The sequence below is a fragment of the Cervus elaphus genome, chromosome 21 (genome assembly GCF_910594005.1).
Source record: "Cervus elaphus chromosome 21, mCerEla1.1, whole genome shotgun sequence".
Lineage (NCBI taxonomy): Eukaryota > Metazoa > Chordata > Mammalia > Artiodactyla > Cervidae > Cervus > Cervus elaphus.
This window is the reverse complement of record NC_057835.1, coordinates 51,057,546-51,076,287: the sequence shown is the minus strand read 5'-3', so window position 1 is coordinate 51,076,287 and position 18,742 is coordinate 51,057,546. Positions and strand designations below refer to the sequence as shown.

Here is an 18,742-nt window from a genome sequence, read left to right as displayed (position 1 = left end):
CTGCACAGCCATTTATATAGGATTTTCACCTGAAAGAAACATTAAAGAAACAAAACAACCATATTTTAAGGGGAAAAAAAATAAAAAATAAATCTGCCCTCTGGCTAAGAAACAAACGGAGGAAAATCCAGACAAACGAAAGCCAGACCAACAGGTATCTTCACATTGCAGCTCAACACTCAGGTACAAATACAGACCCTGGACCAAACCAGCCCATTTCCACGGGCAGACACACCTCCTTCTGCCTTCTGAAGCCACTCTGAAAGAGTCTGGGAATGTGTTGGGTCCAATACTTGTCTGCAAGGCATTCACCACAATTCTTTAAAACAGAAATGGAAATGATGGCATGGCGGGAGGTATAAATCACAAATTTCACTCATGAGGGAGTTGCATTAACACTTTAAATTATAAATATAACTATTAGGATTGAAAGATAAAAAGAAACAAGGAATTACATAAAATACTTCAGATGTCTAAAAAAGACAGGTTTTTTTCCTGTTTTTTCCAATGCAGCAGATTAAATGATTAAAATTAGCTTAACTATAATCAGTAAACAAATATTAACTGCATCCATATTGAGTGGGGTCATAGATTAAAATGGAATGTTAAAAAATGCCTAAAAATATAAATTAAATTTATATTTTAAAATATTTCACTTTCCCTACATGTAGGCTGAAATTTATCATTCAAAAGACAGGATTAATAAGAAAAGCATTTAAAATAAATGAGATTCCTTCATTATTCTTTTGTTAATTTGTTTTCATAAATGCTGAGAAGTTTATGTAAAATGCCACAAATTGTTTCTCAACCACGTTTTAATAACTAATTGCACATTTCAGGCCTAATCTCACAGATGTTTCTGTAGTTTTCAAGCTGCCAAGGGGTTTGTGGGTGTTACAAATAAAGAAATGTCCAGTCTCCCAGTTTCTTAGAAGATAAAAAAAATCCTTAATTCCAATGGGTTGCTTTTTTAAAAAACGGTCTCAAAACAGATAAATGTTGGAGGTATTTTAAGTTAAGGGGAGAATAATAATACAAAGTATGTTCTTGTTAATGATCAATTCATAACCAATCCTTCAGTACCAACTGGGTTTTTTATACATGAACACAAAGAAACATCTCTTGTCAGGAGTTTGAAAGAAACATTAAGCCTAGATTTTCTGCAGTAACATTTTAACCTTTCACAGTAACTTCTAGACTAAATATTTGATTCTCATATCTTCATAGATATTAATAGAGAAATGATATAGAATATGTTGCTGTCATTCACTCGCTGTCATGTCGGACTCTTTTGCAACTCCCATGGTCTACAGCCCACCAGGGTCCTCTATCCATGGAATATCCCAGACAAGAATACTAAAAGGGGTTACCACTTCCTTCTCCAGGGGATCTTCCAGACCCATGGATCAAATCTGTGTCTCCTGCACCAGAAGGTGGATTCTTTACCACTGAGCCACTAAGGAAGCGTCAATATGGAATATACTGATTTATTATATGATCATCAATTTCCCGATGCACATTAATGTGATATTCTATTCTCCCACCCATCACAAAAGGAAAAATAAAGATGAATGCGTAGCAAATATTAGGCAGGTTTCCTCAACAAATATCAAAATTGTCTAGTGTGCTAGGTATAAATGAGGATGGTAATCAGATGCCAATTCTAGTTTAGTCTTTTATTTAACTAGCCATGTAACCATGGAAAATCCACTTGATTGTCAGTTTTCTCAATTGTAAAATGAGTATGTTAGAATGGATAAATCCCATGTCCCTTCTATCACTCAAAACAGGACCAAATGGTCACTCTGACCAATACCTGAATTAAAGAAAAAGCAACAAAATTTAAACTTGAGCATTAGATATAAGACAGACCATTCAAGGAAAATCCAGCCATTAAAGAAAGAAATGTTTCATTGGCCAGGGTCCACTTTTCCTCAACCAAAAATTTTAAAAGACTCTCAAGAGTAGATCCACCAGTGCACATGTATGCAACATCATACACTCGTGCACATGATGAAATGTATCCACCAGTCAAGGAGACAGGGGCACCGACCTAAGAAAATTCTCTGACTAAGCACTACACTCTACATCTAACCTCAGATAGGAGATGAAATTTATTCTCCTCTTAGTTTCCTTGTGTACATGGTTTTATCAATGGAACATAATAAACAAAAATGCACACATACTGTCGGGCTCACAAAGTTTGCTCCAATTTTATACAATCATCTTTTGTCAAAATAAAGTTGACCAGCTATTTCTATAAAAGTGTTTATGCAAAAAAAAAAAAAAAGCCCCATTTTCTCCTACATTAGGAAAAGAAGAAGTATTGTGGAATTTTGTCCTTGATCTATAGCTCAAGGCTTTGAATTAAATCTAAAAACACTGTCCAGGATCTTTCACCATACTCCAAATAGGTAATTTTTTTTAAGTATCTTTTTCAAAATAACACATTAAACATGATCTGAAATCATCATATTAGCCTAATTTCACAACAGGTTTTGATTACACCAGACCAAAAGTTTTGGAAAAACGTTTGCCTGACATCACGGGAACCAAAACAAGAAGGTGGTTAGTTGAACCGTCCACATTTCTACCAGTGGAGACACCAAAATACTGTTAACACAGGGGACCAGAATGGAAATAATGTTACTTTCTGAGAGTCAATTCCACATTCAGGGAATAGTCGGATGATGTGTTCTGGTTACTAGTTTGCAATTTGGTATTTATTTCTTAGGGCTTGATGCACTTGCTCCAAATGAAAGTATTTCAAAATAGTCTTTAAGATGAATGTGCAAAGCCGCTGCTTCTTTAGGGTAGCAGCCTTATTTGGTTTACACAAAACTATAATTTAAGGATGCCAATCATTTTAAGCAAAGCAGTCTGCAAAAATAAATAAATAAACAAAATACAGGCAACACCAGAGACATTTTTCTTTATACTAAAACATTTTTACAGTAAAATACATCAGGTTAAAGTCTTCACTGTATACACAGTTGAATTTTAAATCTGTGCATTTGAAAATATTTCACATTCTCTTACGAATTTTGGAAAATTCTGTAGGACTACCTTAACGCTATTTCAAAGTTGTTTAAATATTTTTTTTTCTTTCTCCTTCAACCAAAATTTTTGATACAAATTGCCTAAAGATACATCTGAGAAACAACTAAATATCATGTTATTTTACACGGTTCATAATTTTGGCAACTAACCTCAAAGAATAAATATATGATTTTCGGATACCACTCCTGTTTGAAGTAAAAATATATGCGTGCAAATGACATAAGAAAGGATTTCTGCATAGCGACTCCTTAGAAATGACCAAAATATCTTATCACAGGAAGGTGTGGCAGGGAAGCTCTATTTCTGATGCCCTCAGAATAAGTTTCTGAAAAGATAACACACACATACAAGAATAAAAAATGAATGCAAATTTAATTTGCACTTTATGGGAGATAAAAAGGGTTCTATAAGTAGAAAACTCTAAAAGATAAAGTATTTCCTCTCCTTTCTGGTTAAAAAAACAAAACTCAATATTTCAAACTTACAAGCAATCCAAGAGAATTTGGAAAATATTTCTCTAAAAACCAATCCAGAATGCAGGATGTCAATTTGAAAATAATGGAAGCATATTTCGTTTTAAAATTTGAAAACTTTTTGAAGACAAAAAAAAATCAAGTTAACATCTCAGTGATTAACTCAGGGGCTGCATAGCCAAGAACAACTTTCAGCACTTAAAACATAAAACTGTCAGTTTCCTCTGCTTGGAGACAAAACATACAGAAAGCAAATATTCACTGCTCTATTTTCCTAGACATGAAAGACAGAACTAACTTTATAAAAGGTGATCACTGAATATTTCTACCTATTATTATATTTATGCCATGGTTCCTAAAAATCAGTTACAAATTCCAAATCTCAGAACCATTTTTAGTAGATGGCTACTAACACTTCATTACTCCCCAAACCCTGATGGAAATACAGTCATTTATTGAACTTCACTACAGCTCAAGGCACAAATATGTTAAACAGTCTATGCATGATGTTATTGAATATAAGCTACCATAAACAAGTAAAACAAACTCTTTACTAAAGATCTCAAAGGGCTGAAAGCATGATGCTTGGCATTCTGTTTCTTGCAAATCTAAAGCATATTGATGGTGAGCATAATTTAAGTACTCTCTTCCCTGAATCAAGATACCTTCATTTCAAGCATCATCCATGATCAAACGATCAAATTCATATTTATAAACTTGGAATACAGAGTTGGGTGGAAGCACTGAGTAACTAAAATTGCCTTATTTTTTTTTTTTGCCAGAAATATGTCACAGTTGGTGCTTACAATTGTTGAAAAATTACACCAAAACTTTATTTAATTTCATTGGATGTATTTCCTCATAGAAATGGAATGGCAAAGGCCTGCTCAAGAGCAAACAAGAAAATCAAATTATTAGTTTACAGTATATAAGCTTCTCTTTTTTATGCAGCTCCCTCCCCAAAATATAAATATTATAAAAAATGGAAGCAAAAACCCTAGAATTGGCTCATTTTTTCACTGAAAGGAGAAATCTTTATTCCTCCAAAACCTGAAATATTTGATCCCAAAGAGGAAAAAAACAAACAACAACAACAACAACAACAAAAAAAATGGTAATAAACCACAGCAGAAAAATTCAGAGGAAGCATGCTTGCTCTCAGCATAATTTTCTTTAGCAACCTGAGATGAACAACATCACGCTGCCCGTGATCTCTGCTTACTCCTCTGAAAACCATCCAGAGGATTTTCAAAAAGGAAAAATTTCTAGTTCTGCTTTCAAATGCCAAATTAACTTACTGGGCCTCCACTCCTGAAGGGAAGCAGCACAGTAGCACAGCAGAAGCTAGAGGATGCTTTATGTCAGGAAAGCCGGAACTGATGAGTGGGACCCCAGTGGGCTTGATCTAACTTTCCCAAGTACCACAGGCAACGAGGTCAGAGTTTTCCATGTCAAAAACATATAAATAAGTAAAGCCATACACAGCAACAGTTCCTTATGTTATAATGGTCTTGTGCAGTATCCAAGTCCCCCTTCTGTTCAGATATACATACTTACAAATCGTTCTAAATAGGAACCGAAAATGGGAAAAACAAAAAGAAGGGACATCTGCTTACACCAGTATCTACCACTCTGCTTTCCATTTCTAATCATCGTTGGTCTCACTTCTTAATTTTTATCACTGCCAGTGGAATTATTCAGGGAGTGAGACGAGCATGTACCCACCTAAGTAAACGTTAATGATGATATACTGAACTATGCTATCGGAGTAACAAGTACAGGACAGGTGTGTCGGGGTATACACAAATATGTGGAACGGTAAAGAGTTAAATGCCTGACAAAGTGAACATGCAAGATCATGCACAAACATTTACACATAAAATGTGTACTTTATGATTTTTACTACTGACTTGAAATCTTGAGTGACAGCTTTCTTACTTAAAGCTTATCAAAGTACAAAGAAAAAGTAAAATGTAAATAATGAGGGCACTCTTTCAACAACATAAATTTTCTTTAAGAACGGGACATTTCAAAGTAGAATAAACACTGATGGGACAGAGAGTAAAATAAACAGTTTATTGTAATTGAGGTTTAGATGACATCAAGTTTCTTAATTTACTACATCTTGCATCCAATGAATGTAAAGCAAATTCGTTCTAAACGCAAAAGAGAAACATCTCCTTACTATCTGCTTATAAATTACAGAAAATGAGGTTTCATATTAACCCATAATTACTTAAATGTGTAATTGCTTACGCTGGCCACTTATACCTAAAGTTAGCTTCTAAAACGTACCTAAGTTTGCAAAACTGAGGAGTCAAATTTGCAATAATCTTTTTTAAAAAATACACTGTACTTCCAATAGTAAGTTAAAAACAGTATGAGACATAATCATTTGTGTTTTTCAATTTATAATTTAATTAACATAAAATGTAGCAGCTAAATATATAAAAATACACCATTTTAAACAGTCTCAAGGGTATATCTTTAAACAACTGGTAAATAACTATTAATCGTTCAATAATCAGACTTAAATGTATAGAGAACATTTAGTAACATGAGCCCTGATTAGAAGTTATATATATATATGTGTGTGTGTGTGTGTATAAATATCACCAGTCTTAATTTCCATCAGTTGAATGGTATTTTAAAAAATTAAAACAACCTAGATTCTCTTCTCAAAAATATTTCATGGTGTCAAAGTAAAGCAGAAACAAATGCCAAAATCTCTTTTAGGAACGTTTGTATGTTCGGAAATTCTTAGTATTATAATATTGAGAGATAAAACAGGCTGACATGTTTATTTCTACATCTTTCATAGCTAAGGATATGTGAATACTGACATGACAAAGAAGTCACATGTAGAAGTTCGTTTTAATTTGTCTTGCCAATCTTACCCCCAGTTCAAAACCAAAATTTTAATTAAATAAACCCTCAAATAGGTGTTGGGGTGCATTAGGTAATTAAAGTGGATATTACAAAGACTAAAGTCATTTCAAAAAATATGTAATATGTTAAAATTCCATTCGGTGCCTGTAATGCAAAAACATTCTATACGAGTGAGAATATAGCTATGTGCATGTGTGTGTGCATGTATGCTCGCACGAAGTGAATGTGAAGTCACAAAATCATACCCTGAACTTGTGCATGGCTTACAGAAAAAAAAAAGCTGAAGTAGATTAGTAATGCTTGGTCCCTTTGCACATGAAGTGTATCATGTAATAGAGAAATTAGATTCCACAAACTAACTTCTGCCGTCTATATTTACACTATTTATAGATGTATCTGATCTCAGATATAATACATGCTTCTATACAGAGAAACAGAACTAGAGATTCACAAGATTGACTGAAAGCCATACTGTAGAATCTACTCAAGAAACACACATTATAGTAAAAGTGTTTGCTGGTTTGTAATTTTCATAAATTCTGTCCAAATTCAAGTGAAAAAAACTCTGAAATAAAAATCTTTTTTCATTTCTTTTTTTCTACAGCAAAAATATACTCAATGCCTAAATAGCATTTGTGGTGTATCTATCATCCTATACTGATAATACTCAATTTAATAATAAAATATTAATGCTTTTTTTAAAGCTCAGGACACAAACATGTAATACAAATGTTTATTATTCTTTATAATTCTACACTACTATCATGAATACAAATAATTAACAGATAAAGCAATTATAAATGTAAATAGGAGAATCATGCTTCTATCAAATAAAGGGGAAAAAAAATCAGAAAATAAAGTATGGACCCTTGCGTATTTCCCTATAATACTATTACAGAAGCCTTAAATAGCTGATGGTCTGAGTCATTTGTTTATTTGCGTTAAATAAAGTGAATATATAAGTCAACTTCTGACTTACTTAAAAGTATTTAGAACATTTTACAGAACTTATTTTGACTGTGTCCATTACCTAGATACCGAAGTTGTTGTATTGTGTTGCTTGATGAAGTAGGACATACAGCAACCCTCAAAACCAGTATTACAAGCCTGGCAAATAGCATCACATTTGGGTGACGCACGGAATCCATCACCCTAGGGAAAAACGCATTGGATCATAGTACGAAGTCTTTACATGTTCCATATTATTTCTACATAACGTTTTAAGATGACAGAATTGTAAACTATAAAGTGCTATTCCATAAAAAGATATATTCAGGAACAGCACTGTCACTTAACTGCTCCTCTCAACAGAAATTTGGGACTTAAAAAAAAAAATCATCTGCAGAACTATTTCTTAAAATACACCGAAATATATTTTTGTATAAGGGTTTTTTTTTTTTGTCATTTCTTAAATTCCTTAGTAAATTCAGTGTAGGTATAAGTACTGTGATCATGATGGCTTTATTATGTTTAAACTCCACTCAATTTCAAACTTCGAGACTTTATAAAGTAGGTCATGCCTTAAAAGATTCATGGTTTCAAGTGTAGAGTTAATTGTTTAGCAAAGTGGATTCCACCATCAAGGTGTATCTTAGTATTACCCATGCACATATACTACATACACAAAACATACCTCAAGAGCATCCGCACGTATCAGCAGTAATTGAAACTTACCCTGATACTCCAAGCATTTTCAAGTATTCATAGTGCTAGATTTCCTCTCACATTACAGACATACTACTGCTAATAACCAAAGTATTACAAAATTAAAATATGTTACCTTTGTTCAAACAATACTGCAGTTCATTATACAACAGAAAGTGTCATCCTTAATCGCTCAGGAACGAAGATAGTGGTGGATTCTTGGAGAAGTGGTGTGGAATGGTTTGAGGCAAAACCGAAACATATTGTTTAAGTAAAGCTTAAGGGGAGGGGATCATATGCGCAATTGATGTATTTTTTTTTTTTTTTTGGTATCATCTTCCACAAAGCCTCTCCAACCCCTCCCCACCACTCAACAGTAAACAAAACTACTGATATTAAAGGACTGCAGCACTAAATACCTCCCTTTGCCTTTTTTTCCCTTCTTGCAAAACTTTATTACTGTTACCTCAGTTTTGCAGTAATAAACCAACGTTCAATCAACAAAACCGTAATGACAGAGATATATTTGAAAACTTTGTAAAAAATAAAACAAATCAAGATTCATGTTAAGATACTTCTGCTCTGCTGATGTGAACAAGTTATAGTTTAAGTTCCTACGGTTTTTCCTGACACATCCTTATGGTAAGGAGTGGTTAGCAGAGAAAGAATGTTTCTGATCTGAACTGAAGTCTATAGTTATAAGAAAAACTGAGAAAAACGTTAAGGTAAATCAAAACCGTCAAATTTTCATGCAGGGAACTCTTTTAACTTCCCTGAATATACGGGATGCTTTTAATGGTAATTACAAATGCCTTAAAAGACATTTTAAGGTATCTGCGAGATAGCTAATTTTCAGTATGCATTATTTCTGAAACACACTCTGTGTAAAAGGGGGAAAATAGAACCTCAGCACAAATTTAGGGTTAAAAGCAAAATCCAAGACAAGTAACTATAAGATTTAAACCAAGACAAGTAACGATTACGATTTGAACCTTACGAACAATCCCTATCAGAAATTTTGATACTTCTGGCCCCCCAAATAGGGCAGAGGGCCTCATTTCTGGGTGCAGTGTCTCTCCAAGGAAGGAAAAACTGGTACAAATCTTTTTGCCCTCTGAAAAGATTCTCCTACTTGCTAGCTTCTGAAGTTGCCCTGATGTCAACCAACATCACCAATATATCTCTAAACTGGAGAAAGTTCTATTTGCCTGTACAAACCAAGAAGAGAGAAAATGACTATTTTATAAGAAAAAAAAAAGAAAAGAAAAGAAACTAAAAACCTGTGTGATAACAGGGTTAAAAATTATCCCCTAAAATTGTGAGAAAAAAAGAGCCGCCCACACAAACTGACCCTTAAAATTAACGCTTTCAATCTAAAAATATATTTTTGTAAAGTTTCATCTATTTTCCTTCCACTGCACATAAAAATGATTAATGTCAGAATGAAACTTCCACATTTCAAACTCTTGCTAACAGGTGTAGCATTCTTTACATAAACATATTCATTGACCTGTCGCCATTGATAATCTTAATTAATTCATCACAAATGAAACAAAAACAAATGTTTTACCCCCCCCCCCCCATAAGAAATAACGCAATACAAATACCCACTCTCCCCCAAACCCAAAAACTGTTTAAGTTACGGTAACCTGAAATGCACCATCCATCACAGAGAGCAATTGGAGAAATCCAACAGGGCTCAGCAGGAAAGATTTTTAATAACAGATTGAAAAACAGAATAAAAATAACTGCATCAACAGAGCCTTTCTTCCTCAGGCCACAAGCCCGTTCTTACTTGAACTTTTTTTTTTTTTTAAATGGCATTTTGGCCACTAAAACCAATCCAGAACATTATTAAAAGTTAAAAGCTACCAATTACTTCTGTCTGTTCTTTTAAAGCAAAGTTTGGCATTACGTCAGTTGGTTTAAAGAAAACAAGAAAGAGAGAGAGAAAGAGTAGGAGAGAAAGTTTCCTGCTTGTATAAACTAAACCACCAGGGAAGGTGTCTAGCCACTTGTAAAGTATTTACTGCAGGTTTTTAAAGAGCTAGAAACATTTTAAAAATTAAAAGTTTTTCTTTCTCATTTTTAATGAAATGTACTTAGCAACAGAAAGCGTTATCTTTCATGTCTTTCTTTGGGGTATTTCGATGCTACTTGCATTTCAATCATAGCTTTGAGTCAGAAAATGATTTCCACTGATGCTTTAAATGTGAAGGACATAGATAATTTTATCTTCATTTTTGCTACCTGGATTTGTGCTCTTAGGGAAAAGAAAAAAAAAGTTTAACGATAAAAAGTAGACATTGCTCCTATAACAGCTACTGCAGCTGCAGTGACCATCTAGGCTTATTCATCTAACTAACTCTTAACAATTCAAATCATTTTCATCCACAGATCCTTTTGCAAATTCAGCAAAGGGGTTTCCTTAAATCCAATGCTCTCTTTCTAACCTAAACCAAGTTCTACATTATTATACCCATCAGAGAACCAAATCAAAGGCCAACGAATTCGGTTTTCAGGAACCTGAGAACCACTGAGTGATGGGACAACTCTAAAGGTGACCATAAAAGCAATATTAAAGGCATTATTTATAAAGGTCATATGTAAGTGACAGAATATCCTATACAAATAAACGGCCTAAAACCTACTAACACCCGAGGATAAATTTTTAAAAGGGCTATTCCCTCTGCAAAACTCTTTGCTACTGTACAGTGTATAAAACACCACTTGGTATTTTAAAATATTTCCTTTAACCTATTGGTTAAAGTTTTTAGGAGATAAATAATTTTGATAAATATAAAAAAAGTCTCCTCGATTTTTTCAACGTAAAAATTGCAAAGTGCATTAGTATTCTTTATCTGTGATGAGAGAATCAGACTAAATTTCTACTTGATAAAGTCTGTAAGAATTTCTTCATATTTTATCTAAGGGGGACCTTCCAGTTCCATAAATCATAACTAGACTAGTAACAAAGAATTCACTTCTTTGTCTATGGTGGGATCAAAAGATGAACACAGTTATCACGTAGATAGACAAAGTAAAACCAAGTCTAGACATGCCGTCATTAATTTCCCCAAATTTCAATCAGCAATAAATAAGGAAGCTAAATGAGTAAACAAGACTCAGAATTAGTTATCAAGACTGTTAGTACTGAAAACCAGCAAAAGAGGGGAAGAGAAAGAAACCTCTGTTACCTGGAAGCTTGACCAAGGATGAACAACAGAAAAGCAAGTCCATAAAACTTGCCTGTTTTTATCAAATTGATTGTAACTTGTGAGCTGCAATATTTGGGACAGGACTGTCTGAGTTTATAGTTTTCTGTGCCTGCCAAAAACAGATGCAAACTACCACACTGACTGTCCTGAGGAAACTAAATTAAGCAAAGGCAAATACCAAGTGGAAAGTTGTCAGCCTGTTGAATGAATAGCTGCATTTTACACACGGAGACTATCTTAATGAGAATATGTTTGAATGTGTACCAGTCATTTTCAGTGCATCACTTATTACAAAAATAATCATTTTCCCTTTAAATCAATTATAAACACCTGCCTCTAACTTTCTTAAAGTCTGGTACACACAATAGCATAGTACTGTTATATTATTGTTATCAAAGGGATACTGAAGGGGAAAAAGTCTTACACATATGTATTATAAGAAACATTCAAAGGGTGGTTATCTATATCTGTGTTAATTTCAAATTCAAAATAAAGTTTCAGCTCAAAAACAATCTGCTGCAAGCCCTCTGAAAACTTTCAGTAATGTTTATTTACTTCAAAAAAGAAGGTAAGACAAGAGTTTATTAAAACTTACCACCCTGTGGTATTTAACACAAATGTACAGATCATAAATTGCAAATTATATTTCTTCTGCATTTCTTCTCCCTGGCTCACTCTCTCCACAAGATACACACACACACACACACACACACACACACACCAAAAATAATAATAACAACAATAGAAACATCACTGAAATACTAGAATCTTAAAAAGCAGCTTTTCCACAGATGCATTCACTTCCCTGCTTTGAAGCTTTTCCTTATGAATGAAGATTTCCTTGTGTGTAGCGAGACCTACCCTGTGGAAATGAGAGTAAACTCAGGAGTGGTATGTGACTTAAAAGAAAAGTAAAAATAATACTGAAAATACGGTAGGGCCATGTGTAACTCACTTATGACTAGCACTCTCATATGGATTCTAACCTATTTTTAAGCAAGTATGAAGAAGATGTTATAAAACCCTTTAAAATCTTACTCTTCAAAACACTGAGCTCTAAAATCAAGCCAGACTTCCCAGCCACGATGACACTCTTCTTCTTTTAATGTTACCTTTAAGAGACAAAGGACCAAATCTAAAAAGCAGCAAAGACCCTCGCAGCGTCTAAAATTCAAAAGAGTGACTAACTTTTTTGTGAGGAACTTGCTATGTTTCACCGTTTATTGGGAGAGTGTCCGACTTCGTTACTACGTGTGGAAAAGCATTCTGCACACACATATCCTAACATATAACAGATAGATCAGGAAGCCATAAACATCAGCTTGCCGATGGTAAGTAATACTTTGCCAAGAGAGTATTAATAAAGACCAGGAATGCCTCACGTTTAGAGAAATCAAGTCTGAGTGTTGGCACTAAAACTCTCTTTCCCCTTCAGGAGTTTTATTTTCACATTACTAATATCCAGAAATCGTCATCAAACTTTAGCACGCTGGTGGCCCGGTATACAACTGGATCTAGAGATGTTTCCATTCAAGGGTATAGCTTTAAAAGGAAGTTATGAAATCTAAGGACAGAGAAGCTCTAAGGCCCATATGTTTGACTTGTTAAGATTAAGCACGTCATTAATAAACTTTCACTTAAAGGTAAAAAAAAAAATCCTCCAAATGTTGGTATCATTTCCAGACTGTCCTGTCAGCATCACAACTTACAGGAAACGCTTCATCTTCCCATACAAACCCTGTATTTATTCACAACCCTGGCATACTAAGGGAAAGAAAAAAAGCCCACACCGTTTTAGAGCTAGTTAGCTTTTATACATTAACCGGTGGAATATCTGAGAAAGCGGTCTAAGCAAATGAGGAGCATGTCAGAAACTTGACAACAGTGAGCTCAGGAACTTTCATTCTCATTTTGTCCACGTCAAGAACTGGCCGCCCGCATGACTTTTTCTTCGCTGCCCCTTGCATTTTTAACTCTGGCAGGCTTTTCTAAATGATCAACTTTTCCTAAAACCAGCAGGAAAAGTAACATGATGCCAGCCAAGATCCATAGGTTTTAACCTAAGAGCTGGAAAACTCGAAAAAGTGGTTGGAAGCTTCCTAGTTTATTTTTCCTTTGGACAATCACATTTTCAGCCAACGACCAGGCCTAGAGTAAGCATTTTGGGGTAATTCTGTCTCGGGCCCTATCTGTATTTTCCTTTTGTACTTTGTCGCTCTCAGCCCCTTTCCCGTTCACCTGGTGCGTTTACGAAAAGTTCAATCAATCTCCAAAAGTTCAATGAATCGGCCTAACTGGTCTGCGATTTGAACGTCTCCGCTAAGCATCTCACTTCACTTACCTCACTTAAAACTCTAGCCGTGATTTTCCAAAATAGGATAAGGATGAATACGCTCCTATAATTTTGATATATCATTAAGCTCCATCGCTCTCACTCAAAAAAACTTTCAAAGTCTCAATTCTGAGGCCTAAAAAGATATGAGGAAGTAAAGCGAGACCTAACATCTAATATTACGTCCAGGATTTCCCTCTGAAACCCACCAGTCCCTCTAGCCCTCTAACTTAAATTGCTTTAGAGTCTTAGGGCCATAAAACAGTCACTGACTTCCCTGGGGAAAGGGGGGAAACACCACCAACTCACACAGGTACTAACAAAAAAAAAAAAAAAAGCTTTCCCAGCCACAAAAACAGCTTTGCACTTCAAACGGCTCCCACCGCCGCCTCACCCTCAAATTATTCATGGGGTCCCATAATCCTGGAGTTATTTGAAGGGACAGCGGTGTTTGCCTTGGCCTTTCAAAGATGGGTCTCTCTAGAACCCAAACAGGAACTGAACAGAAGGCGAAGCGCCCGGCTGCCTGGATGTCCCACCGCTGTCAGGCATTTCATCACCGGCCAGTGTCCGCTGACCCGCGACCCAGGGCGCATCATCCGCACCGCAGAGGAAGTCTGCCCCTTCCTCGGCCCCTACGGAAGCGCCCGGCGGCGAGGCCTGCCACATGGCCCGGACAGGGCACAGACCCCTCGGCCCGGCTGCCCTGAGCCGCGCAGGGGCGGGGGCGCCGAGGGATGCGACACCCTCCACCTCCAGCCTAGCTGGGCCTTTAAGGGAAAAAAAAGTTTGAAGCCTGGCTTTGCAAACTCTTCAAAGCCAGCGCCAGTCCTGGGCTGTTTTCCCACTTCGGGGGACCACACGAAGGCCCCTCTCCGAGACCCTCCCGACCCTCCCGAGTTCTCCCAACTTACTACTCTGCATGCCGGTGCCTAACCTGCTCCCCGCTTGTCAGGAGCCCCAGAAAACTTGCGGTGGCGGCGGCCCCTCGGGTCCAACCACCCCCAGCTCCTCCGCTGCGCCCGGTAGGAGAGAATTAAAATCAGCCAGAGACAGCGAGGGGGGAGTGGGGCTGCGAGGGGGAGGGGGCACCGGCCTGAAACTTCTTTTTTTGGCAAATGGGGATTTGTTTTTCCTCCTCCCCGGCGGCTGAACTTGACCCTCCTGACTCCAAGAGCTACTGCAGTTTGAAGTCTGTCGTTTCTAAGACTCAGATGCCTCAGACCCACCAAAAGGGGGGGGGGGGGGGGGAGAGCAGAAGGGAAGAAAGAAAGAAAGAAAGAAATCACACGCGCAAAAAAGGAAGAAAGAAAATGCATGTGAAACCCGAGAAGCCTGCTCTTGGCTTTCTGCACACTCTCCCTCTGCTCTTTTTTTTTTTTTTTTTCAAAGAAAGTCACTTTTAATTCCCAGGGCTCCCCGCTCGCGATCGCCCACATTTTGCGCACACACGCGCGGGCGCAGCACTCGCGTCGCGGCTCCGCGGGCCCGGCAGAGGGGCTCCAGCGCCCCCCCGAACCCCCCGCGGCCCCCGGCCCCGCGGCCCGCCCGGGCCTCCCCTCCTTACCTGTTGATTAATCGTCAAGAACACCCTCGGCAGCCCGAAAGATGGTGGCGCGGCGGCCAGAGCCATGAACCGTCTTCGTTGTTTGCAGAGTTGATCTTGGATTATTGGAGGGGGGGGAAGAAAAGGTCTTTCCTGCCTCCCCCCCTTTCCCTTCCCTCCCCCCCCCCCTTATAAAAAAAAGAGAGAGAGAGAGAAAGAGAAAGGAAATAGAGCAAGGATGTGCCCGGTGCCGGGTGGGAGAGGGGAGGGGGGGGGGGTGTTGTTTTTTGTTTAAAAAAAAAAAAAAAATAGGCGAGAGAGCGATGGAGAGGACGCGAGGTCTGGAGACAGGAGCAGCACCAAAAAAGAGGACGCTTGAGATTGCAGTGAGATCGGGTCTTTATCAGAAATGTTATCGCTTGTCAGGACCTCAGTCTCCGCGCATTACGTCAGTTTCAAGACACCAACACTATTAATATCAAAGGAGCCTTCGCGGAGGAAAGCGCCACCCCAGACCAAGCTCCCTTAAAGAGACAGCGCGCGTCCCCGCGCCGCCGCCGCCGCCGCCGCCGCCCCGCCCGGCTCCGAGCACCCGCCGCCGCCGCCCGCCCGCCCGGACCGGCCCCGGCCGCGACCAGCCGGCTGCGCGAGAACTTCGCCCGAGTCGGAGCGCGGCGAATGAGAGCTGCGCGGTGCAGGGACCCGGCTACCTTCCCGCCCCGCCTCTCCCCCCTCCTCCTCCCCCACCCCCCGTGTGGGAACGTGCGGGCTGGAAAAGGAGGAAAAATCCGCAAGCTTTAGGGATAATGTGATAAAGACAAGCACCTACCTTGGGGAGTGGCGGGGGTGGGGGGCAGGTGGGGGCCGGTGCAGGGCAGCCCAACCGATGGTCCCCAAACACTCGAAGATGCTCTCCTGAACAATCAAAAGAACTCTAAAAGTGTTTACCTTTTCGGTTGCTACTTTCCCTTCTCGCTCCCAATTAAACAGCGGAGGATCGCGTGTGTGTGTGTGGCCCCTCCCCCGCCCTTTCCCTAGGACGTGCCAGTCTTAGGACACCTAGCCGGTGCTCAGGGTTTCCCCTGCATATGATGGCCAGAGGGCTTGGAGGGGAACAACTTGAACTCTATCCTGAGTTGGAGAAGTGCGGACTGAGGTTGCTATGGTTTTCTGAGCCGGAGAGAAGCTAGCAAGCTCAATGGGTGTTTAAAGGGTGTACGACAAAATAGATAAAATGGGGACATTATTCAAATGCAGCAAGATTAATACCTGCTGCTCTTTGGGGTTTTAGTAGCAGATAAGGGATTCCGAATTAAGCATGACATTCTTTTTACCAATTCACATCTTCAGATACTCTCATTGTTAAATAAAATTCTCTCAACATGAAGTTACTGAATCGAGAGAGGGTTTTTTTTTTTCTTCTTCTTCTTTTCTTCTTTTCTTGAACTTCTAAAGATCAACAATGCATAAAAGAAGACCAAGACAGGATTTGAAGTATAGTAGGTGCTAAAAACTAAATAAACATTTCTTAGCCGTTTGGACTTCATTTTCTTCAGTGGGGTGACTTTGGCGTGTTTTTCCTCTAGTGAAAGTCAGTTTAAGCTAATTTTGTGCTACAAGAAAAAACATCCTTCCTTCTCCAAACTACAAAATGATTAAAATTAGAGTTTTAGAGAGGTACGGCTCATGAATCTGTGAGTTGAAGATGAAGTAATTTCCTCCAAAATATTTTTCACTATATGATTCTCCCATCTTCTCAGAGAAAAGATGAGCATATTTTCGAAACATATTATTATCAGAAGTGAAAAAACCAATCATTTTAAAAAATTACGTGCTCTTAAGAACTTCTTTTTCTGTAAGGTCTTCATTTCTGCTTAATACAACTAGTCAGACAGATAACATGAATCCATTTTGTAACACTTCTGTTCCACAATTGTGTCCCATACACTCTTTGTGAGTAGATAAACAACAGCACTTTTGCAGTAGAAACTGGTCAGGTAAAAGAATCAAAACACAGTTCTACAGTGAAGTAAACAGTATATCCCTAGAACAGTGAGAAGACAATGAATCTCATATGCATGGAGTTATTCATGTGTTACCATCAATTTAAACGGATTTGGAAAAAGAGATTTATATATGGTCTTGCTTTCAGGGAAAATTCATATCAAACTCTTCAGTAAATCTCATAGTCACCTACTAATGACCACCTGCATATTTCCACACTAGAGTCATTTAATACTGTCCACGACCAATTTCCACAGTAAAAGGTATTCATATATTAAATATAGAATTTTATTTTCTTTTTTAAGCCATAAATTAGCTTACCAACTTTTATGGAAATATGCACTGGCACAGTGAGAAGCATTTTTATTCAGGAAAAAAAAAAAGGATCTGAGTGAAACATTCTTTAGCCATGACTAACTAAAAATATATCGAATAAATTTTGAAATACGTATCTAAATAGTAAAACCATTTGTATTTGAAGGGTTAATACCACCTAAAACTGCTGAGGCTGGTTTGGAACTGATAAAAACTGAGGCTATAGCATCCTACCAACAAAGTTAAATAGTACAATCTATCACAAGTAATAGTCCCTAATCTCCTTCTGCTCTCCAAGATTTAAATGGTATTTTAAAAGGGGACGTGATCTTCCTCTCTGTCACCCTCAAATCTAAGGCAATCGTCAAGAGTGTAAATTTACTCACATGAAACAATCATTGATTAAATTGGTTAAAAAAAAATAAAATTACACGCTTTTGCAAGCACAAAACCCTTGAGATGGCTGGTGTTTTTCCACCTGTAATAATAAAATATTTGACCATTAAGTGTACCCCAAATTATATATTATATAAAAAGCTAAAGCCGAAGGTCTGAGGGTGAATTATGTCCTTTAATTGAAAGGATAAAGTTACACTTCAGGTACTAAGCCAACAAATTCATGGTCACTTAAAAATGTAATGAATGAAGTTTCACGGACTCAATTTTGTTGAAGTTTGCCTGAGAAATGAAGAATCTCTCCATGTTCTTTTTAGTATTTCGAGTTGGAATATATAGCAGATCAAAATGCTGTCTGTATCAATCCATTTATATTAACCACAAAAGATCTGTAGAGAACTTAATAAAAGCACAAATATTTTTTGTAAACTTTTCAAGCAAATTACTTATTTATTTATGAAATAATTTATGAAGAAAATTTTTACCTCATGGTTTAGATATATTACATATGCTCTTGATTGACACAATATGTTTAAGCTCAAAGGCCCTCAAAGCATTAGCATTTTTTAATTCTAGTAGGAATATTTCAAAACAACCAGCTAATACATGAGGTCATAATTGTTTGACAGTTGTTTTTAATATATAAAATAAGTTATGTATATTGTTTTCCTTCAAATGTTTGTTGATTTGTTTTTATAGTCCTGACATTTGCATGGCACAAACTGAATTAGGGGAAATATTAAAGATTTATTTACATTTATTATCTTCTGCTGTCAAACATATGCAAAGCTCTTAAAACCATTCTCTTCTTTTGCTTTTATATGCAATGCATTTCTGAACAATGGAGCCTGGATGTTAAAATGAC

At 37.4% G+C, this 18,742-nt stretch overlaps 1 protein-coding gene across 11 annotated transcripts in view; it reads right to left on the bottom strand.

Moving 5' to 3' along the window:
- TRPS1 (transcriptional repressor GATA binding 1) overlaps nt 1-15,769 on the bottom strand; it is a 271,619-nt gene extending 255,850 nt beyond the window's left edge. For 2 of the 11 annotated variants that reach the window (XM_043880554.1, XM_043880563.1), the window contains exon 1: nt 15,184-15,768. Coding sequence is in view for 1 of the 11 variants with exons in the window: in XM_043880562.1 (XP_043736497.1) it covers nt 14,531-14,540 (10 nt within the window). In the remaining 10 variants the exon portion in view is untranslated. Of the gene's footprint in view, nt 1-8,202; nt 9,622-9,715; nt 9,821-11,263; nt 11,997-13,625; nt 13,970-14,530; nt 14,659-15,183 lie in introns of those variants that run through there. The other 9 variants (XM_043880555.1, XM_043880561.1, XM_043880562.1 and 6 more) reach the window with 9 other exon arrangements.
- Nucleotides 15,770-18,742: the final 2,973 nt, after the last annotated feature.